The 27,206-nt window shown below is 45.6% G+C and overlaps 1 protein-coding gene across 7 annotated transcripts in view; it reads right to left on the bottom strand.

Annotated features, from left to right (window-relative positions):
• The window catches only part of HIVEP1 (HIVEP zinc finger 1), a 578,844-nt gene that overhangs the window by 388,331 nt on the left and 163,307 nt on the right, over positions 1–27,206 (bottom strand). For 5 of the 7 annotated variants that reach the window (XM_063923170.1, XM_063923175.1, XM_063923171.1 and 2 more), the window contains one exon: positions 24,806–24,901. The exons of the other annotated variants lie outside the window; for them this stretch is intronic. In XM_063923170.1, coding sequence (XP_063779240.1) covers positions 24,806–24,901 — 96 coding nt within the window. The remainder of the gene's footprint in view (positions 1–24,805; positions 24,902–27,206) is intronic. 7 annotated transcript variants of the gene reach the window in all.

The raw sequence follows: 27,206 nt of genomic DNA, 5'->3' as shown, positions 1-27,206 counted from the left end.
TGAAAAACACTGATATACACAATATCTTAATATCCGACCACCCTCCCGTTACCCTAACCTTGGAGAGGACTGTACACTCTGACACTACTAGATTCTGGCGGTTCCCTAGTTATTTGTATAAGTCAGATGACTTTCGGAAATTTCTTACCAGTAATTGGTTGAATTATTTAGATGACAACATAGATTACTGGGACAGACCACAGATTTTCTGGGGCGTGGCTAAAGCGGTCCTCAGAGGCCAAATAACTGAGTATGTAGTTAGACATAAAAGGAAGTCCGCTGCTACTTACCTTTCTTTACACACATCCATGTCTGACGCCCTCCAGGAACACCTCCTTATGTCAACGGAGGACTCGCTACATAAATATACCCAAGCTAAGCATTTACTGAATTACTTTTTATTTTCCCAGGCCAAGAAAGATATAGTATTTTCTCGATACAAGTATTACCAGTGGGGAAACAAGGCGGGTCGTCTTTTGGCTACTATGTCCAAAAAACGGCGCCCTACCCGTTACACAACAGCTATTAGAGACAGACAGTCTGGCCAATTGCTCACAAGCACGAGGGCAATTGTAGATCACTTTGAATCATACTTTACTAGCCTGTATTCCAGTCTTCCTTTTGACAGTGAGGCGCACGACGGGTTGATGGGACGAGCGGATTTGCCTCAGTTTTCACAAACTCAGGCTGAGGCACTGATTGCGCCTATCACAATTTTAGAGGTAGACGCAGCAATATCGAATCTTCATCTGCACAAGTCTCCTGGGTAGATATGTAGTGGACCACTTAGTAAACTATTTACAATTAACGCCAGAATGGGTGCTTTTTGGTATCTTCCCAGACAACCAACGACTGTCCAAAGGCAGTAGGAAGTTGTTGTTAGCTGTTAGCGCGGCAGCTTTGAAATCCATTCTGCAGGTTTGGATTCACCCTGATCCCCCGTCACTGTCCTTATTCAAAACAAAGTAGTTTTACCTGTTTAGGATGGAATGGGTGGGGATGACATTGGAAAAGGACAATAAAGCAGAAAAGTTCTTTGAGGTTTGGGAAAGTTATGTGGCCACATTGTCTGCCCCTCTGAAATCGCAACTCCATGAATCTTTAACAAATAATTTGTGGTATATGACCAGGGTAGTGTGGTGGAACCTCCCATTGCCCTATAGTGCCTTTTTTTTTTTCTTTTTCTTTTTTTGTCCTGGGGAGTGGGGAGACGGGTGCGAACGTTCTTTTAGTTGATTTTTGTTTCTTTTTTCTTCTTTTTTGATCGTTGTATGTATTGGGTAATTTACTTATTTTAAAGAAATAATTGTTTTACTGTACTATTAAGTGGACACACCATCGTACTATGAAGTTTATGTATCAGATCTGTAATGTTTGCATTTACTTATCTTTGGCTTTGAACTCCACAAACAAAGGTCAACTGGATGGTGTCGATGGTTACAGTTTATTGTGATAAGTGAATGATATGTACAGCTTCCTTAACGATGCTTGTATTCGGTTTGCTGACTTATACATTGCTTCAATAAAAAATATATTTTAAAATAAAACATAGAAGACAGAAAAAAAAAATTTGTGATGACCATTTCTGTGTCAACCTTTTGACACTGTCAACTTAATGCATGTCGACCATGACAGTCTAATACCTGTATACAGTGGGGATTGAAAGTTTGGGCACCCCAGGCAAAAATTCATTTTAATGTGCAAAAAGAAGCCAAGGAAAGATGGAAAAATCTCCAAAAGGCATCAAGTTACAGATTAGACATTCTTATAACATGTCAAAAAAAAGTTTGATTTTATTTCCATCATTTACACTTTTAAAAGAACAGAATACAAAAAATTGCGTCTGCAAAAGTTTGGGCACCCTGCAGAGTTAATACCTTGTACTGCCCCCTTTGGACAGCTGAGACCTGGCAGTGTCATGGTTGTTCTCAATCGTCTAGAAAGACCAGGTGATGTCAATCTCAAAGGTTTTAAAAGCCCAGACTCATCTGACCTTGCTCCAACAATCAGCACCATGGGTTCCTCTAAGCAGTTGTGTAGAACACGGAAACTGAGAATAGTTGACGCTCACAAAGCAGGAGAATGCTATAAGAAGATAGCAAAGCGTTATCAGAGGCCCATATCCTCTGTTCGGAATGTAATTAAGAAATGGCAGTCATCAGGAACAGTGGAAGTTAGAGTAAGATCTGGAAGACCAAGAAAAATATCAGACCGAACAGCTCACAGGATTGTGAGAAAAGCAAGTCAAAATCCACGTTTGACTGCACAATCCCTCCAGGAAGATCTGGCAGACACTGGAGTTGTGGTACACTATTCCACTATAAAGAGATACTTGTACAAATATGGTCTTCATGGAAGAGTCATCAGAAGAAAACCTCTTCTACGTCCTCACCACAAAAATCAGCGTTTGAAGTTTGAAAATGAACATATAGACAAGCCTAATGCATTTTGGAATAAAGTTCTGTGGACCAATGAGGTTAAAATAGAACTTTTTGGCCGCAGTGAGCAAAGGTACGTTTGGAAAAGGAAGGGCACAGAATTTAATGAAAAGAACCTCTGTCCAACTGTTAAGCATGGGGGTGGATCAATCATGCTTTGGGGTTGTATTGCAGCCAGTGGCACAGGGAACATTTCACGAGTAGAAGGAAAAATGGATTCAATAAGATTCCAGCAAATTTTGTACACTAACTTGATGCCATCTGTGAAAAAGCTTAAGTTAAAGAGAGGCTGGCTTCTACAAATGGATAAGGATCCTAAACACACTTCAAAATCCACGGTGGATTACATCAAGAGGCGTAAACTGAAGGTTTAACCATGGCCTTAACAATCTCCTGACCTCAACATAATTGAATATCTATGGATAGACCTTAAAAATGAGTTTTATGATAAGAACTTACCTTTGTTAAAACTCTTTCTGCGAGGTACACTGGGCTCCACAAGTCTGCACAATGGGGGTGTAGAGTAGGATCTTGATCCGAGGCACCAACAGACTCAAAGCTTTGACTGTTCCCAGAATGCACAGCGCCGCCTCCTAGATCACCCCGCCTCCCAGCATAGGAGCTCAGTTTTAGTTAACCAGCCCAATGCAGCAGCAGAAAAGAGACGACAACGGTTAGTAGCCACATACCCCACACTCTCACGACAAGAGAAGTGTCAGCGGCTAATGGCATATCAACCCAAAAAAGCTAAGTGTGTCAGGGTGGGCGCCTTGTGGAGCCCAGTGTACCTCGCAGAAAGAGATTTAACAAAGGTAAGTTCTTACCATAAAACTCGTTTTCTGCTGCGGGGTACACTGGGCTCCACAAGTCTGGACAATGGGGATGTCCTAAAGCAGTTCCTTATGGGAGGGGACGCACTATGGCGGGCACAAGAACCCGGCGTCCAAAGGAAGCATCCTGGGAAGCAGCAGTATCAAAGGCATAGAACCTTATGAACGTGTTCCCGGAGGACCACGTAGCCGCCTTGCACAATTGATCAAGGGTCGCACCACGGTGGGCCGCCAAAGAAGGTCCAACAGACCGAGTAGAATGGGCCGTAATGTGAGCAGGAGCTGACAGACCAGCCTTCACATAAGCATGTGCAATCACCATTCTAATCCATCTGGCCAGGGTCTGCTTGTGAGCAGGCCAGCCACGTTTGTGAAATCCAAACAAAACAAAGAGAGAATCAGATTTTCGAATAGAAGCAGTTCTCTTCACATAGATACGGAGAGCCCGTACCACATCCAAAGACCGCTCTTTGGGAGACAAATCAGGAGAGACAAAGGCTGGAACCACAATCTCCTGATTAAGGTGGAACGAAGAAACCACCTTAGGCAAATATCCGGGACATGTCCTAAGAACCGCCCTGTCACGGTCAAAAATCAGATATGGGGAACTACAAGACAAGGCACCCAGATCCGACACTCTTCTAGCAGAGGCAATAGCCAGCAAGAACACCACCTTAAGGGAAAGCCACTTAAGGTCAGCTGAACCAAGAGGTTCGAATGGAGGCTCCTGCAACGCCTCCAAAACCACCGACAAGTCCCAAGGAGCCACAGGTGGGACATAGGGAGGTTGGATACGCAACACACCCTGAGTGAAAGTATAAAACATCAGGCAAAGTCGCCATTTTTCTCTGAAACCACACCGACAAGGCAGAAATATGAACCTTGAGAGAGGCAAGACGCAGGCCTAAATCTAGGCCCTGCTGCAGAAAAGCCAAAAGTTTGGCTGTACTAAACTTGGAAGCGTCATAATTGTTAGATGCGCACCAAACAAAGTATGAATGCCAGACCCTATGGTAAATCCGAGCAGAAGCCGGTTTCCGGGCCCGCAACATAGTTTTAATGACCTTCTTCAGAAAAACCCTTAGCCCTCAAGATGGAAGCTTCAAGAGCCACTCTGTCAACGATAGCCGGGCTAGGTCCTGGTAGACACAAGGGCCCTGAACGAGGAGGTCTGGGTGTTGTGGAAGTAGACGCTCTGACGATAGGCCTTGCAGGTTTGAGAACCAGTGCCGTCTGGGCCACGCCGGAGCTATGAGAAGCAGATTTTTCTTGCTTGAACTTCCGAACTACCCTGGGCAGGAGTGACACCGGAGGGAACACGTACGGCAGCCGAAACCTCCACGGCACCGCCAGCGCATCCACGAATGCTGCTGGAGGATCCCTTGTACTTGCTCCGAAGACCGGAACCTTGTGATTGTGTCGAGACGCCATCAGATCCACATCTGGAAGACCCCACCTTTCCACGAGGAGTTGAAACACATCTGGATGGAGGCCCCACTTGCCGGCATTCACGTCCTGACGACTGAGAAAGTCCGCTTCCCAATTCAGGACTCCCGGAATGAATATTGCTGATATTGCCGGTAGATGGCGTTCTGCCCAATGTAGAATCCGTGAGGCTTCCTTCATTGCCAAACGGCTTTGAGTGCCGCCTTGATGATTTATGTAAGCCACTGTGTTGGCGTTGTCCGACTGTACTTGAACAGGACGGTTCTGAATGAAATGCTGGGCCAGGTTCAACGCATTGAAGACCGCCCGCAACTCCAGAATGTTGATCGAGAGGAGAGATTCCTCCTTGGTCCACCGACCCTGTAAGGAGTGCTGCTCCATCACCGCGCCCCAACCTCTTAAACTGGCATCTGTCATCAACAGGACACAGTTGGATATCCAGAAGGGACGGCCCCTGCACTATTGTTGGTCCTGGAGCCACCAGAGCAGCGACAGACGGACCTCCGGAGTCAATGAGATCATTTGAGACCTGATCCGGTGAGGCAGGCCATCCCACTTGGCTAGAATCAGCTTCTGGAGGGGGCGAGAATGAAATTGAGCATACTCCACCATGTCGAATGCTGACACCATGAGGCCCAGCACCTGCATTGCAGAATGTATGGACACTTGCGGACGAGAAAGGAAGCAACGAATCCTGTCCTGAAGCTTCAGGACTTTCTCCTGACACAAGAACAACCTCTGGTTGTGAGTGTCCAACAGCGCTCCCAGGTGCTCCATGCTCGGATTTCTTCCAGTTGATGAGCCACCCTTGGGCTTGTAGAAACCGGACCGTCATATCCAGATGACACAGGAGAAGATCTGGGGAATTTACCAGGATTAACAAGTCGTCCAGATACGGCAGTATCCTGACCCCTTGACGGCGGAGTACCACCGTCACCACCACCATATCTTTGGTAAAGACTAGCGGAGCCGTTGTTAAACCAAAAGGTAACGCCCGAAACTGGTAATGAATATTGCCAATAGCAAACCTCAGGTATTGTTGATGTGACACTGCTATAAGAAAATGCAGGTAAGCATCCTGTATGTCCAGAGAGATCATATAGTCCCCAGGTTCCAAGGCCAGAACTATAGAGCGAAGGGTTTCCATACGGAACTTGGAAATCTTCACAAACCTGTTCAATGCCTTGAGGTTGAGAATGGACCGGGAGGACCCATTCGGTTTCGGGACTAGAAACAGCGGAGAATAGTACCCCCGGCCCCTCTGAGCAAGAGGCACCTGTACTACGACTCCTGTATCCAGGAGGGTCTGTAACACCGAGTGTAGAGTTTTTGCCTTTGTCTGGTCCAAAGGGACGTCTGTCTGGCAAAAATCGATGAGTGGGTCGGTTTTTGAAGGCAATGGCGTAACCCCGAGTGAAAACTTCCCGTACCCAAGCATCTGAAATGGTCTTCAACCATTCCTGGGTATACCCTGGAAGCCGGCCCCCCCACCCTGGGATCCCCAAGGGGGAGGCCCGCCCCGTCATGCGGCAGGCTTATCGGTCTTGGCAGCTGGCTGACGGGCAGCCCAGGCTCTTTTGGGCTTCGGCTTACCAGGTTTGGAAGTGCAGGCCTGCTTAAGGTACGCCTGACCTTTTGCTTTACCTGAAGGACGAAAGGGGCAAAAGAACGTACCTTTAGCCTTCGACACAGAAGGAGCGGTATTAGGTAGACAGGCAGTTTTGGCAGTAGCCAAGTCAGCCACTATCTTATTTAAGTCCTCCCCAAACAGAATATCTCCCTTGAATGGGAGTACCTCCAGGGTTTTTCTAGAGTCCAGATCCACAGACCAGGATCTCAGCCACAATATCCGGCGAGCCAGGACTGACGTAGTAGAGGCCTTGGCTGCCAGGATACCGCCATCAGAAGCCGCCTCTTTAATATATCGAGAAGCTGTGACAATATATGACAAGCTTTGTCTAGCATGGTCAGAGGAGATTTCAGCTTCCTTCTCCAAGGCCCATGCTTCAATAGCCTCAGCAGCCCATGAAGCTGCAATAGTAGGCCTTTGTGCAGCACCCGTGAGGGTATAAATCGTTTTTTTACAACCCTCCACACATTTATCCGTAGGCTCTTTCAGAGACGTGACGGTAGTGACAGGTAGAGCTGAGGAAACCACCATCCTAGCCACATGTGAGTCCACTGGAGGAGGCGTTTCCCAATTCTTAGACAGCTCTGGCGCGAGGGGATAGCGAGCCAGCATCTTCTTTTGAGGCACAAACTTCGTACCCGGGTTTTCCCAGGGTTCCTGACGTATATACACTAGGTGATCAGAGTGAGGTAAAACCTGTTTAACCACCTTCTGATGCTTGAACCTATCTGGTTTCTTAGGAGGCACGGACGGGTCGGGATCATCCGTAATCTGCAGAATTAACTTAATAGCCTCCACAAGGTCAGGAACATCCACATGTGAACTACCCTCCCCATCAGCCGTATCTGAGTCAGAACCTGTGGGGTCAGTGTAAGTGCCGTCCTCATCAGACGAGGTGTCAGTGACAGCAGTGGATTGTGAGGAGACGAGCACTCGCTTAGAGGACCTCTTGGACTTAGGCGAGCGTTGGTCAGACTTTTTAGTAGTCAAGGACTGGTTCAACTTCTTTAATTGAGCAGATAAATCGTCCGCCCACGGCGGGTTAGCTGCAGGGACCACATACGGTTGTACCGGCATTGGGGTTCCCCTAGGGGGAGTTAGTTTATGAACTAGCGTATACAGAAGCGTGGAAAAAGCGCCCTTCCCCCGTGGGTCAGTATGTGCCCCTGTTGCCACAGTCCCACTGGGGGGCAAGGAGCCCCCAGAACCAGAGCCCACAGCTGCTATAATCTCCTCATATGTGCCTGTGGCTTCAGCAACACCAGCAGTGTGTACCGCCCCAGAACCGTTACCCTCAGAAGCAGACATGATATAAACTTGCAGTATGAGGTAACAGTACAATTAACAGCAGCACAATATCCCAAACCCCTGCGTAGTGTAGTCAGCACTAGCAGAGATAAAGGAGAGAGATATGGTGACCAAATCACAGAGAAAAATACGTAATACAGTATATCTTTGTGAAAATCCTATATTAGATAACACCTGAAGCACCAAGCCCCCTCAGGTTATAGAATATAGGGATAGCAAGTTGAATGAAAGACACGAGATGGACAACACTCAGCTATCAAATGCACACACAGAAGGTCACAGTTTGTACAATGCAGAGGTTATTTTACTGACAATAATACTGCACTGGACTAGCTTGCACAGCTATATAACAGTAGATATAACAGTACATAGTAAGAACTGGATGTATATCACAGGGTAATTGGACTATAAAACCCTGACTAAATGCACTTTTTCTTAACTATCACTGACTAAAAAGGCAGGTAGAATACTTAAGTGTCATGTAAAGGCACAGCGCTGACAACCAGGCGGCTTTACATAGGAGGATTTGCCCAAGCAGTCCCAGAAACAGTGAGCTGAGGAATAATGCCGCAAACACTGACTGGGAGTGAGGAAAAGACAGATATGCAGCTCCAGAGCGGGAACATTTGCGGGAAATGGCGCCCTGGGGCTGGGGGAGGGGCTTCAGGTCTAAGCCTTATCCCCCTTGCTGGCAAAACCACCGGGTACTGTGGGCGATATTAAAATCGGTTTTGAGAGAAAACCTGACCTGCGCCCATGCCCTGGTGATCTAGTGGGATCGCCTGTATCCACAGTGTCCACCGCCAGCACGCGCAGCCCGCCTCCCACTGACCGCGCCGGATCGTGATAAAGACCGCGATAAAGACCGGGTCCCGCGAGCGGGACCCACTTACCACCTCCCGAAGTGCGCCCACGCGATCCTGGAGAGCCCCAGCAGTGTGTGCCTAACGTGAAGTAAACCGGAGCCACCGCTGTAGGTACCCGGCAACCAGGGCTCGGGAGTGTACAGCGCCGCTGGGGAGAGCTGGAGCCGCAGCAGAGAATGTCACAAGACATTTACCACCGCTGCTGCCCTTGAAGTCTTCACTTTTTACCTCATAAAAAGCTTTTCTTAGGGCTGCTCTGAGCAACCCCTCTGTTCAGTGCCTGCTTACTGCAGCACCAACTAACAAAACTGAGCTCCTGTGCTGGGAGGCGGGGTGATATAGGAGGCGGGGTGATATAGGAGGCGGCGCTGTGCATTCTGGGAACAGTCAAAGCTTTGAGTCTGTTGGTGCCTCGGATCAAGATCCTACTCTACACCCCCATTGTCCAGACTTGTGGAGCCCAGTGTACCCCGCAGCAGAAAGAGCAGTGCGTCACAGACAGCCCAGGAATCTCAAAGAACTGGAAGACTTTTGTAAGGAAGAATGGGCGAAGATACCTCAAACAAGAATTGAAAGACTCTTGGCTGGCTACAAAAAGCATTTACAAGCTGTGATACTTGCCAAAGGGGGCAGTACAAGATATTAACTCTGCAGAGTGCCCAAACTTTTGCAGACGCCATTTTTTGTTTTCTGTTCTTTTGAAAGTGTAAATGATGGAAATAAAATCAAACTTTTTTTGACATGTTATAAGAATATCTAATCTGTAATTTGATGCCTTTTGGAGATTTTTCCATCTTTCCCTGGCTTCTTTTTGCACATTAAAATGAATTTTTGCCTGGGGTGCCAACACTTTCAATCCCCACTGTATCTTCTATACCACACCCATATGTAAAATTGTTGCTTTTTACTTCAGTATATTAACTGTAAAGTGTTGATTCATGCAAAAAAATTAAAAGATAAAATTAATAAATTACAGGCCAAGGGGCATATTCAACCCGTGGATAATTATCTTGTCACACGGGGAAAGGACGAAAATCACGGGTTAAGACGCAGAAACTCACTGATTCTGCATAAACTGAGGAATCAGTGGGTTTGCCACGTATTTGCCTTTAGTGATGGTCCAACAGCTGCGTGCCGTGTTACGACCTGTCAGCCACTCGTGCTGGTTGCGGGTCAGCTCTGGGTGCTCGGTGGTTTTGAGTCTGTCATCCCACGGCCATAGTCTCTCTCCTGCACGGCATCCCATGTGACCAGCTCCAGTCAGCTCCGGTCCGTGGGCGCCGCCATCTTGCTGCAAGTCATCTGACTTGCAGCTGACCCACTTCTCCAATCCTGAGCCGGAAGGGGGTATAAAGGGAACTACCAGGACAGCAATATGCCGCCAGAGCAACGTAGCTATCTAAACCATGTCCCTTGGCTCCTGACTAATGGAGGTCACTGCTTCCTGAATTTGCATTCCTCTGTTCCACAAATCTCGCCATTGGTATCGCAGTCAGCATTACTGGCTCCAGCCCAGTTCACGCAAGTGTGCATTACCGGTTCCAGCCCAGTTACCCCAGTGTGAATTACCGGTTCCAGCCCAGTTCCCACAGTGAGCATTACCAGTTCCAGCCCAGTTCCCGCAGTGAACATTACCGGTTCCAGGCCGGTTCCCACAGTAAACATTATTGGTTCCAGCAGTGTGCAATACCGGTTCCAGCCCTGTTCCCACAGTGTACATCACCGGTTCCAGCCCGATCCCGCAGTGAGCATTTCCGGTTCTAAAACAGTTCCACAGTGTGTAAATTCCGATTCCGTCCAGTCCAGAAGTCAAATCATTGCCAATTCTAACCCTGACCAAGCAGTGTGAGTAGTTCTAGCCCAGTTCTGCAGAAGCTTTCATACTCTTCAGTTCCTGTGTTCCAGTCCAGGGATCCAGAGTTCTCTGGTACTCTATCCATATATATCAGTTCCTTAATCCTACCCATAGTCACCTCCTCGATACTGTTGTCTATGAGGAAGAGCTATATCCGACCATCTCGATTCCTACACACTAACATCACTCTCCTGAAACTACTGTGGAGACAAGACGACCCAGGTCTGTGACACCTTTTTCTTTCAGCTCCTGAAGCTGCGAGGTAAAGTACACCCACGGGGATTAACAGATGGTTTAATACCTGTTTACTGAATCAGTCCCACATGGTAATTAGCTGTGGGTGAGAACATAAGCAGCTAGGGGCAAAGGGGAAAAAATTAATTTGCACCTTGACAAAACCATGTCGTTATGTGAAGGGCAAAATTAAAATATGCATACAAAGTTAAGGGGCATATTTTAGGTCAATTATAAATTGCAGTATAAAAAAATTACAGATGCCCAGTATTTGTGTGTTACTGTACAAGAAAAAATAAAAATAAATTATATATATTATATATATATATATATATATATATATATATATATATAGTATTTTTTTTATGCATTCCTACCCTGCTTCAATAGATCACTTCGAGTGGTGATCGACATGCCTCCTAGTAATGCACTGATGTAATGTACAGATGCTGATCATGTCAGAATGATGTCACTAGGGACCCCGATGCAGATAACTTGATTCTGCATTGGCCTGCTCAGCGTTCATTACGAATGCTTTGTAAACTCTTATCTCGTATACACAAATCTAATTTAAATACGTTGAGTATCCTTTATCCAAAATCCCACATTTTTGGTTACCCTACTGAGATGCTGACATATATACATATATATTATATTATACAGGTTGAGTATCCCTTATCCAAAATCCCAAATTTTTGGGTCCCCTACTGAGATAATGACATATATATTATATATTATGTGTATATACAGATATATTATATAGATATATAATATAATATATACATATGTGTGTCATCATCTCAGTAGCGGAGCCAAAAATGTGGGATTTTGAATTTTGGATAAGGGATACTCAACCTGTATATCTATATAATATATCTATATATACACATAATATAATATATATATATATATATATAGATATATATATATATATAGATATGTATGTATGTATGTATGTATGTATGTCATTATCTCAGTAGGGGAGCCAAAATTTTGGGATTTTGGATAAGGGATACTCAACCTGTAGTTCCTTTGTACAGTGCTGGAACCAGAAACTGTCGTTGATTGCTATCTTTATGTTCCATTTATAAATGACTGTTTGGGACGTACTTAACCAGCGTCCCTTCATCAGCATAATTTAATATTATTTTAAATAATATAAAAACTCAGTAACCAAATAGATTTTTGTGCTAGTCATTTCAAAGGTAATTACGTTGAAGTGTTAGAGAGCGTCAGCTGTTTACTTAGGACTCAATACAGCTGGCTCACCAAAAATGGCAGTAGCTACTGCAGCGACAAGTACTATACATTACACTGTTGAGGGCTATTTTGCACATTTAATCAATTTGACTGAAAGTGAGCTACGAACTTTGGTGCCTGTTTATTTAAATGTGTGGCCAAGCCCCAAAAATTAGCATTCCTTATCAGAGCATATCACAGTGATTTGGAATGCTTTTTCGGGGCTTTTTTCCATTTGATAGGAGCCAATTCCGGTGAAAGCTAAAGAGTAAAATGATAGCTAATGCTATCACTTATCTGGCTGGCTTGATGTGTTTGTGGCCATCAGGCCATTCACGTGCAAGTGGTATTTACAGAAAGAGGGAGACAAAGGATCCCTTGCCAAAAATAAAAATGCATTACTGTAGACCAGGCATTCCCAACCACGGTCCTCAAGGCACATCAACAGTGCAGGTTTTAGTGATATCCAGGCTTCAGCACAGATGGTTAAATTAAAATAACTGAGCTACTAATTAAGTCACCTGTGTTCAAGCCTGGATATCACTAAAACCTGCACTGTTTGTGTGCCTTGAGGACCGTGGTTGGGAAAGCCTGCTGTAGACCCTAGGCCACAGTTGTTAAAAGCCATATAATGACATCTATGGGAGGACTGCTACTCTAGTTGTTAAAATATCTGTTGCTGTACACTTTCTTAAAATACCACAATACTGTAAATTGCAGCAATCCACTGAAAACAGACATTTTTGGTGGACTGACTGCAATTTTTTATGTGGGTTAGGAGCAAGGCAACATTTTTCTTATGCAGGATAAATATTGGCTGTATACATACACACACATATATACACATATACATACACACACAAAATATCTAAATAAGCTACAACCAATACACCTCCACAGCATAACATTTCAACTGGTAATAAAGGAGTGTTTATGTCCAGGTGAGCAATTGGTTAAGGACCCCTGATCTATTGGATAGCTCAGTTTATAAAACACACAACAAGCAAAAAGACGTGGTATACAAAGACAAAGTAGAGCCTACTCTGAGAAGTACAGTCCATAATATGCCGTGGAAGGCGGTGCTCTGTGCAAATGTGCATCCCCAAAGGTTAACACTGCTAGAAATCACAGACCATTACATCAAACTCATACAGGCATATAATAGCTATAAGACGTCCAGACTGTATAAACAGTCATTTGTTTACCTAGAAAGCTTCATGGAAGGTGTAACCTGTAGAGTCACTTGTATGACAGTGAAAATAGAAAATTCCTGTAACTAAACCCTTTCAGCCATCCAATACAATACTGGAATATTCTACTCAATGGGCACGCCTTAAGTTCATCTCAGAAACTTCATTCACATTCAGATCAGAGGATCAGAGCTGCCAAGGTAAACAGGTAGAAAAACACTTGGCAGTGCAGCACAGTTACACCATACTTGCCTACCTGACCCTCTCCATGAGGGAGAAAATGCTCTGTTCCTGGACTTTCCTGGTAATGTATGATTGCCATCACCTGTGGTGAGACACCTTTCTTATCAATTACCTAGCTCACCACAGGTGATGGCAATCATACATTACCAGGAAAGTCCAGGAACAGAGCATTTTCTCCCTCATGGAGAGGGTCAGGTAGGCAAGTATGAGTTACACGTTACATAGTACAGTGCTTAAAGTGGTCCTAGAGAGGTGGTGGAACTCACCTCCCTCCCCCCACCTATGCTTGTGAAAGAAAGGGATTGTGCGCGTGCGCCGCAAAAAAGGGGGCGTTGCCTCGAAAAAATAGGATTTTAATACCTACCGGTAAATCCTTTTCTCCTAGTCCGTAAAGGATGCTGGGGACTCCAAAAGGACCATGGGGTATAGACGGGATCCGCAGGAACTTGGGCACACTAAAAAGACTGACTGGGTGTGAACTGGCTCCTCACTCTATGCCCCTCACCCAGACCTCAGTTATAGGAACTGTGCCCAGGAGAGACTGACATTTCGAGGAAAGGATTTTTGTTAACTAAGGGCGAAAAACATACCAACCCACACCACAAACATACTGTACAACTGGAGTAGCATGAAACCAGATAACAGTATGAACTAACAGCAACAAGCTGAATATAACTGATACACAACCCATGTGTAACCGAAAATAACCAGTAACAATACAACTGCAAGTAACAGTCCGCACTGGGATGGGCGCCCAGCATCCTCTACGGACTAGGAGAAAAGGATTTACCGGTAAGTATTAAAATCCTATTTCCTCTTACGTCTTAGAGGATGCTGGGGACTCCAAAAGGACCATGACGTCTATACCAAAGCTCCACAGTGGGCGGGAGAGTGCGGACGACTCTGCAGCACCGACTGAGCAAACATGAGGTCCTCCTCAGCCAGGGTATCAACCTTGTGGAACTTAGCAAAAGTGTTTGAACCCGACCACGTAGCTGCTCGGCAAAGTTGAAGTGCCGAGACCCCTCGGGCAGCCGCGCAAGATGAGCCCACCTTCCTGGTAGAATGGGCCTTTACTGACTTCGGCAACGGTAGCCCAGCCGAAGAATGAGCTTGCTGAATCGTATTACAAATCCAGCGTGCAATCGTTTGCTTAGAAGCAGGATTTCCAATCTTGTTGGAAGCATATAGGACAAACAGAGCCTCTGTCTTCCTAGTAAGAGCTGTTCTGGCGACATAAATTTTCAAAGCTCTTACAACATCAAGAGATTTTGGGACCGCCACAGGACTCGTAGCCACAGGTACCACAATAGGTTGGTTTATGTGAAACGAAGAAACCACCTTCGGTAGAAATTGTTGACAAGTCCTCAATTCCGCTCTATCCGAAGGAAAGATCAAAAACGGGCTCTTGTGAGACAAAGCCGCCAACTCTGACACCCGTCTGGCAGATGCTAGAGCCAAAAGCATGACCACTTTCCAAGTGATAAACTTTAACTCAACCTTACGCAAAGGCTCAAACTAGCGAGACATAAGAAACTGCAACACTACTTCAAGATCCAACGGCGCCACGGGTGGCACAAATGGAGGATGGATATGCAGCACTCCCTTCACGAAAGTCTGAACCTCAGGAAGGACGGCCAATTCCTTTTGAAAGAAAATAGATAAAGCCGAAATCTGCACTTTGATGGAACCCAATTTCAGGCCTGCATCCACGCCTGCCTGCAAAACATGGAGGAAACGACCCAAGTCAAACTCCTTTGGTTTCACACCACGACACATACTTTCTCCAAATACGGTGATAATGTTTCGCCGTGACCTCCTTCCTAGCCTTAAGGAGAGTGGGGATGACCTCCCCGGGAATACCCTTCCGAGCTAAAATTTGGCGTTCAACTTCCACGCCGTCAAACGCAGCCGCAGTAAGTCCAGAAACAGGCAGGGCCCCTGCAGTAACATGTCCTCTCTTAGAGGAAGCGGCCAGGGATCTTCCACTAGTAATTCCTGAAGATCCGGATACCAGGCCCTCCGTGGCCAATCTGGAGCGACGAATATTGCCTGAACCCTTGTTTGCCTTATGATCCTTAACACCTTTGGAATGAGAGGAAGCGGAGGGAAAACATACACCGACTGAAATACCCACGGAGTCACCAGGGTGTCCACCGCACAGGCTTGGGGATCCCTTGACCTGGAACAATAGTTCGGAAGTTTCTTGTTGAGGCGGGACGCCATAATGTCTATCAGAGGAGTTCCCCAACGCCTTGTTACTTCTGCAAACACCTCTTGATGAAGAGCCCACTCTCCCGGATGGAGATCGTGTCTGCTGAGAAAATCTGCTTCCCAGTTGTCCACGCCCGGGAGGAAGACTGCTGACAGAGCGCTCACATGCTGTTCCGCCCAGCGGAGAATTCTTGTGGCTTCCGCCATTGCCGCCCTGCTCCTTGTTCCGCCTTGGCGGTTTACATACGCCATCGCTGTTATGTTGTCCGACTGGATCAGAACAGGCAGACCCTGAAGAAAGCTCTTCGCTTGCAGGAGGCCGTTGTAAATGGCTCTTAACTCGAGAACATTTATGTGGAGAGAAGATTCCTGGCTTGACCATTTTCCCTGGAAACTTCTTCCCTGCGCTACTGCGCCCCAGCCTCGGAGACTTGCATCTGTGGTCAGCAGGATCCAGTCCTGGATTCCGAAACATCGTCCCTCTAGAAGGTGAGAGCCTTGCAGCCACCACAGGAGAGAAATCCTGGCCCTGGAAGATAGACTTATTTTCCGGTGCATGTGTAGGTGAGACCCGGACCATTTGTCCAGCAGGTCCCACTGAAACACCCTGGCATGAAACCTGCCAAACGGAATGGCTTCGTAGGCCGCCACCATCTTCCCTAGCACTCGAGTGCATTGATGAATCGACACTCTTGTCGGTCTCAAAAGCTCCTTGACCATGGTCTGTATTTCTAGAGCTTTGTCCTCTGGAAGAAACACTCTCTGAAGCTCCGTGTCTAGGATCATGCCCAGGAAGGGCAGCCGAGTTGTCGGAATCAACTGAGACTTTGGCAAATTTAAAATCCAACCGTGATGTTGCAGAACCGTCAGGGAAAGTTCCACATTCTTTAACAATTGTTCCTTTGACCTCGCCTTTATCAGGAGATTGTCCAAGTATGGGATAATTATGACCGCTCGCTTGCGAAGGAGTACCATCATTTCTGCCATAACCTTGGTGAAAACCCTCGGGGTCGTGGAAAGCCTAAACGGCAACGTCTGAAATTGGTAATGACAATCCTGCACCGCAAACCTCAGGAAGGCCTGATGCGGAGGATATATCGGGACGTGTAAGTAGGCATCCTTTATGTTGACTGATGCCATAAAATCCCCCCCTTCTAGGCTGGATATCACAGCTCGAAGAGATTCCATCTTGAACTTGAAAGTTTTCAAGTATGGATTGAGGGATTTCAGGTTCAGAATCGGTCTGACCGAACCGTCCGGCTTCGGTACGACAAAGAGGCTCGAATAGAACCCTTCCCCTCGTTGGCACGGGGGAACGGGGACAATGACCCTCTGTTGACACAACTTTTGTATTGCAGCAATTACCACTTCTCTTTCTGGAAGAGAAACTGGCAAGGCTGATTTGAAAAAGCGGCGGGGGGGGGCATCTCCTGAAACTCCAGCTTGTACCCTTGGGACACTATGTCTAACACCCAAGGATCCAGGGCTGATTGAAACCAGACCTGACTGAAGATTCGGAGACGGCCCCCCACCGGCACGGACTCCCGCAGGGGAGCCCCAGCGTCATGCGGTGGACTTGGTAGAGGCAGGGGAGGACTTTTGGTCCTGGGTGCCTGACACTGCAGACGACTTCTTTCCCCTTCCTCTACCTTTTGAAGCGAGGAAGGACGAGCCCTTACCTCTTCTGTATTTATTAGGCCGAAAGGACTGCATCTGCTGATGGGTTACCTTTTTCTGTTGAGTGGGAACATAAGGAAGAAAAGATGACTTACCCGCAGTAGCGGTAGACACCAGGTCAGCAAGGCCGTCACTAAACAAGACACTACCTTTGAAGGGGAGAGCTTCCATATTTTTCTTGGAGTCGGCATCGGCATTCCATTGATGGATCCACAGCGCCCTCCTGGCCGAGACCGCCATGGCATTGGCTCTTGATCCCAAGAGGCCAACATCCCTAAGTAACCTCATTAAAATCGACATCGGAATCAGAGTCCGTGTCGGCATTCGTATCTACCATCTGGATAAATAAACGTTTTTGTGACCCTGAGGGGGTCTGTACCTGAGACAAAGCATCCTCCATGGATTTTCTCCATGCTTGTGTCTGAGAATCAGATTTAACCAGCCTCTTAGACAATAAAGCCACATTAGCATTAAGTGTGCTTAACATAGTAACCCAATCAGTAGTCGGCTGTGCCGACAGAGCCATTTCCAGCTCCTTTTCTGTGCCCCCAGTAACTTCCTCCAGGGAGGAACATTCAGCCTCAGACATGCCGACACGTAGTACCGACACCCCCACACACACACTCTAGCCAAATAAAGGGGACAGCCTATAGGGAAGCCTGGAGAGAGAAACACAGAGGGAGTATGCCAGCTCACACCCCAGCGCCCATATACCACACAACGAGAATATATGTTGGTAGCGCTGTTAACAATAAAAAAGCACCAATTTGTCTGCGCCAGCGTCTCTGCAGCGGAGAGAAGAAAATGGCGCTGGTGAGCTGTACGGCTAAGCCCCACCCCTTCCCGGCGCGCTTCAGTCCCGCTCAAATTTGAAATATTTATACTGGCGGGGGTATTATATACGGTGCCCGGGCACCGAATATGACTTTAGCCAGTTCGATTGATCCCAGTAACTGCTGCCCAGGGCGCTCCCCCCCCCCCCAGCGCCCTGCACCCTGCAAGTGCCGTTGGTGATGTGTGTGGGAGCATGGAGCGCAGCGCAACCGCTGCGCTATACCTCCATTACTGAAGTCTTCTGCCGTCACTGAAGTCTTCTGTTCTTCTCATACTCACCCGACTTCTTTCTTCTGGCTTCTGTGAGGGGGGTGACGGCGCGGCTCCGGGAACAAGCAGCTAGGCGAACCAAGTGATCGAACCCTCTGGAGCTAATGGTGTCCAGTAGCCTAAGAAGCAGAGCCCTTAACTAAGAAGAAGTAGGTCTGACTTCTCTCCCCTCACTCCCACGATGCAGGGAGCCTGTAGCCAGCAGGTCTCCCTGAAAATAAAAAACCTAACAAAAGTCTTTCTAGAGAAACTCAGTAGAGCTCCCCTAGTGTGCGTCCAGTCACTCCTGGGCACAAAGTCTAACTGAGGTCTGGGGGAGGGGCATAGAGGGAGGAGCCAGTTCACACCCAGTCAAAGTCTTTTTAGTGTGCCCAAGTTCCTGCGGATCCCTCCTATACCCCATGGTCCTTTTGGGGTCCCCAGCATCCTCTAGGACGTAAGAGAAAAGGGGCATGGTCATCCAATAGTATCTCCAATTCAAATTACGCCGCACAGTAGCACAATCTTATTCACATTACACCAGTGTCCCTTATTCATGTTATGACACACATTAGTGCCCCTTATACACAAAGCCCACAGTAGTAGCACCCCATATATACATAATGCCCACGGCAGTAGTGCCCCTTATGCAATACCCAGTGTAGTGGTAGTGCCCACAGTAGTAGTGCCTCTTATGTAGAGCCCATAGTATTGGTGCCCCTTATTCAGTGCCCCTAGTAGTAGTGCCCCTTATGTCCCCAGGAGTGATGCCCCTTATTAAGTGCCCCCTATGCAATGTTCTCATAAGTAATGTCCCCGTAGTTATGCCCCCAGTTGATTTGCCCCCGTAGTTATGTCCCCAGTAGATGTGCCCTCTTTAGTTATGCCCGCTGTAGGTGTGCCCCCAGTAGATGTGCCCCCTGTAGTTATGCCCGCTGTAGATATGCCCCCAGAAGTAATGCCCCCTGTACATATGCCCCCAGAAGTAATGCCCCCTGTAGTTATGCCCCTAGTAGTAATGCCCCCAGTAGTTATGTCCCCAGTAGATGTGCCCCCTGTAGTTATGCCCACTGTAGATATGCCCCCAGTTGGTGTCCCCCCAGTAGTTATGCCCGCAGTTGGTGTACCCCCCAGTAGTAATGCCCCCTGTAGATGTGCCCCCTGTAGATGTGCCCCCAGTAGTTCTGCCCCCAGTAGTTCTGCCCCCAGTTTGTTTGCCGCCCGGTAGATATGCCCCCAGTTCCACCCTCTAGTAGCGCTGCTTACACACACAAAAGATAAAGAAAAAAAACATCACAATACTCACCTGCCCCGCTCCTGCTTCCGGACCGCAGCCTCTGTCTGGCTCCCACTCCTCGCAGCTATGGGAGAGACGTCTCTCCCATAGTGCACAGCAGCACCCACTGCCTGAGCCGGAATCCGGAGCTCAGGAGTGAGCTCCAGCTTCCGGCAACGCTTAGAAGGAAAGAGCCGGCGCCCGCTACTAACACAGTCTCTGCGGGCGCCTGGCCTTTCCCTAGGTTAGGTGAGCCGGAGGAGGCGGAACTGCATTCCATCTCCAATAGGAACTGGCGGAACACAGTTCCGCCCCACTTTGACCCCTGCTTCAGTATGAGTATTTACATTTATCATTTTTCTTTCATCAAACAACTCTAGAACAGTTTCTTTAGTAACAATTATTCACACTTAAAGAAAAAAAAAATGGTATCAAATTTGGTGTATTAAAACAGTTCTGCGTCTCCTGAAAAACTGCAACCCAAGGACAAAACCGAGAACCTAAATTCTGGGGATGGGGTACTGGGGCTTGATTAGAGAGTTTTGCCAGGCCAGCACTCTGTTTAACATTGCAATGTAGTTGTAGCAAACTGTCTGCACTCTAAGCACAATCACATGGGTTACAGGAGCACTGCCCAGTACAGATGTACTAAGCCTGGAGAAGTGATAAAGCAGTGATAACGCAAAAGCCAATCAGCTCCTGTCATTTTTCAAACCTGTAATGACTGGCTGGTGCGTTTTCACCTTCCACTTATCACTTCTCCAGGCTTAATACATCTGCCCCAACGTCTCTACCCTGGGGCCAGCAACACCATCTAGCCAGGTCACCGTTTAGACATGAAATGGAGGAGTAGGTTATCAATTGAGCGGTGCACCTGGGGCAAGACATGGTGTGTCCCTTCCCCCCCCCCCCCTTTTTGTCACCATTGGATGCTACTGTAGTGTCATGGCAGATAGGGAGGGAGATGTGTTTGAATGGCTCAGTCAGTGGCGTAAGAGGGTGGCAGTGCGCCCTGTGCTAGCCCCACCCCCAAGTGCATGATGTCATGACGTTGTGCAGAGGGAGCAGAGTAATCAGCACCGGGAAGTGCAGCACTGCGAAAAGGGTCCTCAAGAGCCGATGAACAGACTGCTGGGTGCATGCCTGGAGCCCCGAAATGTCTCTCCAGATAGCACTGCAGCAGAGATACTGAATGCACGGTGCTATTCCGGGCATCCTGTTAGCCAGAAGCGAGGGCCATGGGCCAGAGACTGTGATACTTCAGAGCCTTACGCTTTCACACCCCTAATTATGGCCCATTACAGTATTGATAAATAGGGAGGTGATTGTTCTGTTCTTAAAGTGTTATAGCTTTAAAAAAAAATAATAATAATAAATAAATAGATGACACCAGTATTTACAGATCATATATTATTAAATTGAACAGTGGATAGTGAAAATGATAAAAAAAAAAGAAGAAAATAATATGTAGCAGTTGAAGAATGAAACACACATCATCACTAGGTATTGCTAAAACTACAGTGTCTAGTTAGACAATCAATAGATAGCCACTGTTAGACAGACATTAGGTCGACAGGGTCAAAAGGTCAACACCGATTTTATTTTATATTTTTTGGGGGGGCTGTGCGGATAGTTTTGTCATCTGGGACCCCCAATTGTAGAAAGGCATCCGCTCGCCACAAGGTTTATAACCAACTCTATGCCGACATGGATAGAGAAGGTATGAAAAAGTCTAAATATACGTAAAATTTAAAAAACAACTGTGTCTACCTATTTTATGTTGACCGTTTTCATGTCGACTTTTTGACCCCGTCAACCTAATGTCTGTCTAACATATGGTGTCTATCTATTCATTGATTGTCTAACTAGACACTGTCTATCTATCATCCGGATACCAGCAACGACATCGTGGCTGGGTCAACTATACAGCAACCCCTACCTACCTCAGGTTGGCTGTGATATGATATGTCAGCGTTCAGAAGACTGACCGCAACAATGCCGACAGGGACTTGGTAAGTATACTTACCCTCCTCCAATATCCCGCTAACCCTAACCCTCCCTTCCTGCAGCCTAACCCTTCCCAGTGGTGCCTAAACCTACCCCCCCCCCCCTTCCCACCCCTTCTTTGCAGCCTAAGCTTAACTCCCTCCCAAAGGCCCAACCCTAACCCTCCCTGGGGGTGCATAACCCTCACCCCCCTTAACTGCAGCCTAACCCTAACCCTCCCCGGGGGGTGCCTAAACCTAACACGGACTGTCCCCACTAACAAACAGAATTCCGGCATCTGTATTTAATCCGGTGTCGGAGATCAGGCATTAGCATTATGACCTAAATGTGTGGAGACGGATAGAGTGATAAAGTACCAGCCAATCAGCTCCTGGTTTTTTTCAAACACATCCTGTTACATGGCAGTTAGGAGCTGATTGTCTGGTACTTTACCACTCTTTATCTAGCTGTACGTTATCACTTTTTAAGGCTTAATACATTTAGGCCTATGGCAGCTCGTCGGCATTCCAACTGCCGGCATCCCGAACACATACCCTCAGGTCATATGCAACTGAACAAAAGGGATGTAGGTCTCTTACAGTGGCCTGTTATTAAGTGGATTCTCTCAGAGCTATAATGACAGGACAGTTGTCCCTTGAAAGTTGTAGACGAGAAAATGTATAACTTATTAAAAAGTAATATTGAGACCTATGTGTAGTGATTAGTATATAACGTTTGTGCGAATAAGGCGTAACCTATATATAGTAATCAATGTTTATCAGACTGTAATATCTGTGTGGCCTGTGTACAGTGATTGGTGCACATCAGTTGCATGATATAGGAGATTAGTGTGTATCAGGTGTGTGATATACAGTAGGTGTGACCTGTGTATAGTGGTCAGTGCATTTCAGGTGTGTGATACCATGGTGACTTCTGTAAAGTGATAATGGTGTAACAGTTGTTGCTATATCATTGTGGCGTGTGTATCAGGCTTGTGATATCCATGTGACCTATGTTTAGTGATCAGTGGGTATAGCGCAAGCAAAAAAAAAAAAAAAGAATAATCAATCCATCAGAGAAGTCAGCCACAAACTATTATCTTGCCCAGGACCCCACAGATTCCTTATCCTGCTCTGATAAACAAATATGTGGAAGCTCAGTACAGAGTACTTAAGTACTTAAGGTCCCCATACACTAGACTATATTATGAGCGATTTGGCCATTTAATACGGATCAGAACTACAAATTGTTCATAATAGTGCAGAACGATCAGTATCTGAACGATAACTATCACGATGAACGGTCCCGCTGGTCGTTGGTCGGAGCTTCTGATCTTCCCTGCTGCAGGGAAGATCTGAAGCTATCATCAATGATAGCATGCTCCTGAATGTAGCCACTCCCAGATCTTAAGATATATCTTATGTGTATTGTACTATATCGTTTGCCAAGGACTGCCAGGGAGCTGCCGAGGGAGTTCAAGAGAAATCTTTAACGAGAATTCATCGTTTACAGTTTTTCTAGTGTATGGGCACTTTTAGCTTGAAAAGTTGCTCCTTGAAAATATGGTACACAAATCCCAAGCACATCCCATACGGGATGCGGTTCAAAGATAGACAATAACAACGTTGACATCCATAATGCTGACACATCAATGTCGCCAGTTTTGATCCGGACATTGTGAAATGTAGACAGGCATTGTCAGAATGTAAACATACTGTAAGGGTCATGCAGCGTGCGGGAGGGTTAGGGGAGAAATACTTACCAGAACACCGGAGGACTGACCCAGAAGTGACGGTCACATGATTACCGGGATACGGAAGAAACCGATGGAACCGCCAGGAGAAGGTAAGTCACCAATGGGACGAAATGTTGATATCTATCACTGTCTACATGAAGGATTTCGACATGGTCAACGCCAACATTATGAAAGCTGACATTTTGTACCCAACCCTCCCATACTATTACCAAGTATCCAGATCTGTTCTACAATTTATATCCTAGACAAAACACAACAAGTTAAACCTAATGATTAAGCTGCTTACAAAGTGACAGACCAACAACAAACTACAGCATGCACTACAGTCATAATTGCCAGCCATGAAAATGTATAAATAGTAACATGCATACATACACACACATGCAGAGGGAAAACATAGTCGCACTAACACAATACAAAATAATACAGCAAGACAGTCCTGTAGTCACAGTGACAGCCAGGCTGGCACTGTTCCAGCTAGATAAGCACAAGTGTTCAATACCATTCAAGCCTCCCTGTGCAGATACACACTGAAGTGCTGCGGAAACGCATTCAAATTAGACATGCAGTAGTCACAAGATTTATAAGGTCTGGATCAATGGACGATAAGCCACCTACCCCAATACATTCACTTGCATTCTCTTAATAGAACAGACAGTATCTAAAAGACACTGCCATGTCACAATTGCTCGCAATCACAGGCATGGGTGGGTATGAAGTCATACCCATTTAACCCCTTCAGTGATTTGCCCACAAAATCTTCCGGGGTAGCCAGAACTGACTGATTCCCCAGAGACAGCGCCCAGGAATCAGCATATTCCTTTATGGAGTTTAGCAAGCCCCCCGGACTCCTAGTGGCCGGGGGGCGGGCTTAGCTGTAAAGTGGCTTATGCTGATTCCCGGGCGCCGCAAGGCACATTTTCATATGGTTATGGACATTTAGTACCGCGTAACCTATAGCCTTACAGCAGGAGCTCACAGTCAGCAGTACACCAACTGATACAAGTAAAAACTGTTCTGCAGGGGAGCTGGTTTTCAAACCACCACTTCAGAGGGTGTAATATCGACAAATAGCTGAGTAACCTAACTCTGTATCAAAGAGATATGCTGTGATATAGTATGTCAAGTACTGCAGTTGAATTATCTCAGCTTTAAGAACCACTTTTTTTCCTGGCATCTTTTCCATTCGTTTCGGAGAAAGCATTATCTGTAGTATGTTTGTTTTCAAAAATAGCACTTTTGTCTAAGCCTAAAATGAAAATTAAATACATAATAATTTTATAAACACACACACACAGAAAAGAAAAAAAAACTACCAAAAAACAGCAGTCCTTTCTAAAAGTCCCCCAAGTTGCGAGTGCCAATTCTATTCTCAATCAAAATCTGATTGTGAGCTTACATATCATAAATAAATATGTAAAAGGTCTTGCAATTAATATGAAACCCACAATTGGGCACTATTACTTTAATGAAAACATATTATATATAAAAAATAAAACATTTTATGCTTTTGTTCTACAGTAGTAATGCCAACCTGAGATTGGAACTACTTGTCCAGACTTGAAACTTAACCCCTTTGATATACCAGGTAACGAAAGAAAAAGGCCAAGCGCCAGGTTTTCATCATCCGCTGTATAAAAAAAAACAAAAAAAACTTTTAGGTCACTTACGGTGGGGGGTATCCAATTACCGTCACTTACCGCTGATTATGCTACGGCCTCAGGCACACAAAAGCATAATCTGCAATAAACGGCTGCCGGAGCCGTGATAACACATGGGGTTGGGGACTTATCCCCGATCCTATGTGTTTTCACGCTATCGCGGGTCCGTTGTCAGGTGATCGAAACAGACCCTAATTGGATACCGTGATAATGACCATCTGTCAAAAATCACGATATCCGGCCATTTCGATCTGCCAAAAACGGATCACACCTAATTGGATACCCCTCTTAGATAGCCCAAACCAAAGAAACGACGACAGGACAGTGGGACACTCCTGTCGAAATAGGGACATTTTGGGGGTATGTTGTATTTAGGTTGAAATTCTAAGCAAAAAATGTGCACTACTTCAAAAGGAGGGAGTACATTTTCTGGAAAGCTTTATATGGAAACCAACTAACTATAGCATACCTCCCAACGTGACCCTCTTCAGGGGGGACGAAATGCTCTGCTTATGGACTTTTTCTTAATTTGTGATTGCAGGCACCTGCTTTGAACAGGTTAATGGATAAGAAAGGTGTTTCACTACAGGTGATGGTAATCATACATTAAGGGAGAAGTCCAGGAGCAGAGCATTATGTCCCTCCTGGAGAGGGTCATGTTGGGAGGTATGCTATAGGAGTTCATTTTTTTATTTTATTTTTAAGATCTCCGTCTATTTGAATTTTGCCCTTCTATGTGATTTCATTTTACTGCTACTGTTATGTTCAATACATGTAAAAACTTCATGTTCAAACACTAACAGCATTTGTGAACTAGGTCAATATTTGTTGCTTATATGTGTGCACACATCGTTTTCTTAATTTTAACACTATTTATTGAATCTAAAGAAACATTAACACTGAATACGCATCATGGAATTTGGTATTTTCTACATCATCGCTCCTATGTAAGAGTAAATTAATACATGTATTCTTACTTTAGAGTGATTTATGCCATTATCAGACATACATATTTAACTATTATACTCAACACGAGTAGTTCCTCCTATAAGACAATGCACCGGATTGAGGCATTTGTAGAGAAAAACTGTTGCTCAGTTAACTACAGAGTGGCACTTTGCTGCTGCTGAAGTTGAGCTTCCTAGTCTAGCCAATTGCATACTACAAAACACTGGACCCATAAAAATCTTGTTTTATTAATAGTGATCCATGGCATTCTTTAACTAATGCTGGTATCACACCTGAGTTTTGGAAGCAGTGGTTTATGTGTCAGTAAGATCTCTCAGTAAATGCACGGAAGATGTGTCACATCTTCTAAAGAGGACAAGGGGAGAAGTTGCCCATAGTAATCAATCTTCTTCTAGCTATCATTTAAAAAACATGTAGTTTATAAAAGATAGCTAGAAACTGATCGGCTGCTATAGGCAACATCTTTTTCTTCCTTTGTAGAAGAGTTGATACATCTACCCAGTCTCCTCTTGTGACACAGTAGTTTCCATATAGCGTAATGTTGTACCTGAACTGATGCTTCAAATAAAGTGGTTTTAAAAAAAACAATTTGATTCACCGGTCCATAAGACCATCTTCCAGTCTTCAGTAATTTAATTTTGGTGCATCATGTCCCAAGTTAGTCTCTTTTTCCATTGCAGCAGAACAAATATAAGTCCTTAACCCAGTGGTTTCCAAAAGCTGTCCTCAAGGCACCCCAACAGTCCAGGTAGCAGGGATATCCCTTCTTGTGCACAGGTGTTATAATCAAACTGACTAATGTACTAATTAAGCATGAATAGCCTTAATACCTAATATAATATAATTGAAAATCGGGCGCAATAATAATATATAAAATATATAAATAAGTATGCTGATCACCCTAATATTGTAGCTCCAAATGGTATATTGGAATACTAAAATAACAAAACAGAATACAAAATTTCAAAGAGAGCGCAATTACAGGTATAGACAATAAATTTGAATCATAAAACAAGATTAAATACATATATAAGTTACATTAATTTAAAATAAATATTGCAACCACATGGTAGACTGTTACCTATCAGATGTACTTTACTTCTGTAGTCCTGTAAATGATCCACTGGCAGCAAGGAGCTCAAGTAATAATGCGGGTTTGAGCCAAGATAGATATACAGCGCTGTTGTTTAAATGTAGCTGATTAAGATAGTAGCCTTGTACCACTCTGAAGCATTCAAGACGCGCTAGGCTAGACCTCCCCACCGCTCATCACTTTGTAGATAAGTCCAACCATCTCATATAGGC

This window comes from Pseudophryne corroboree, chromosome 5 (genome assembly GCF_028390025.1).
Source record: "Pseudophryne corroboree isolate aPseCor3 chromosome 5, aPseCor3.hap2, whole genome shotgun sequence".
Classification (NCBI taxonomy): domain Eukaryota; kingdom Metazoa; phylum Chordata; class Amphibia; order Anura; family Myobatrachidae; genus Pseudophryne; species Pseudophryne corroboree.
This window is presented reverse-complemented; position numbering and strand designations above follow the sequence as displayed.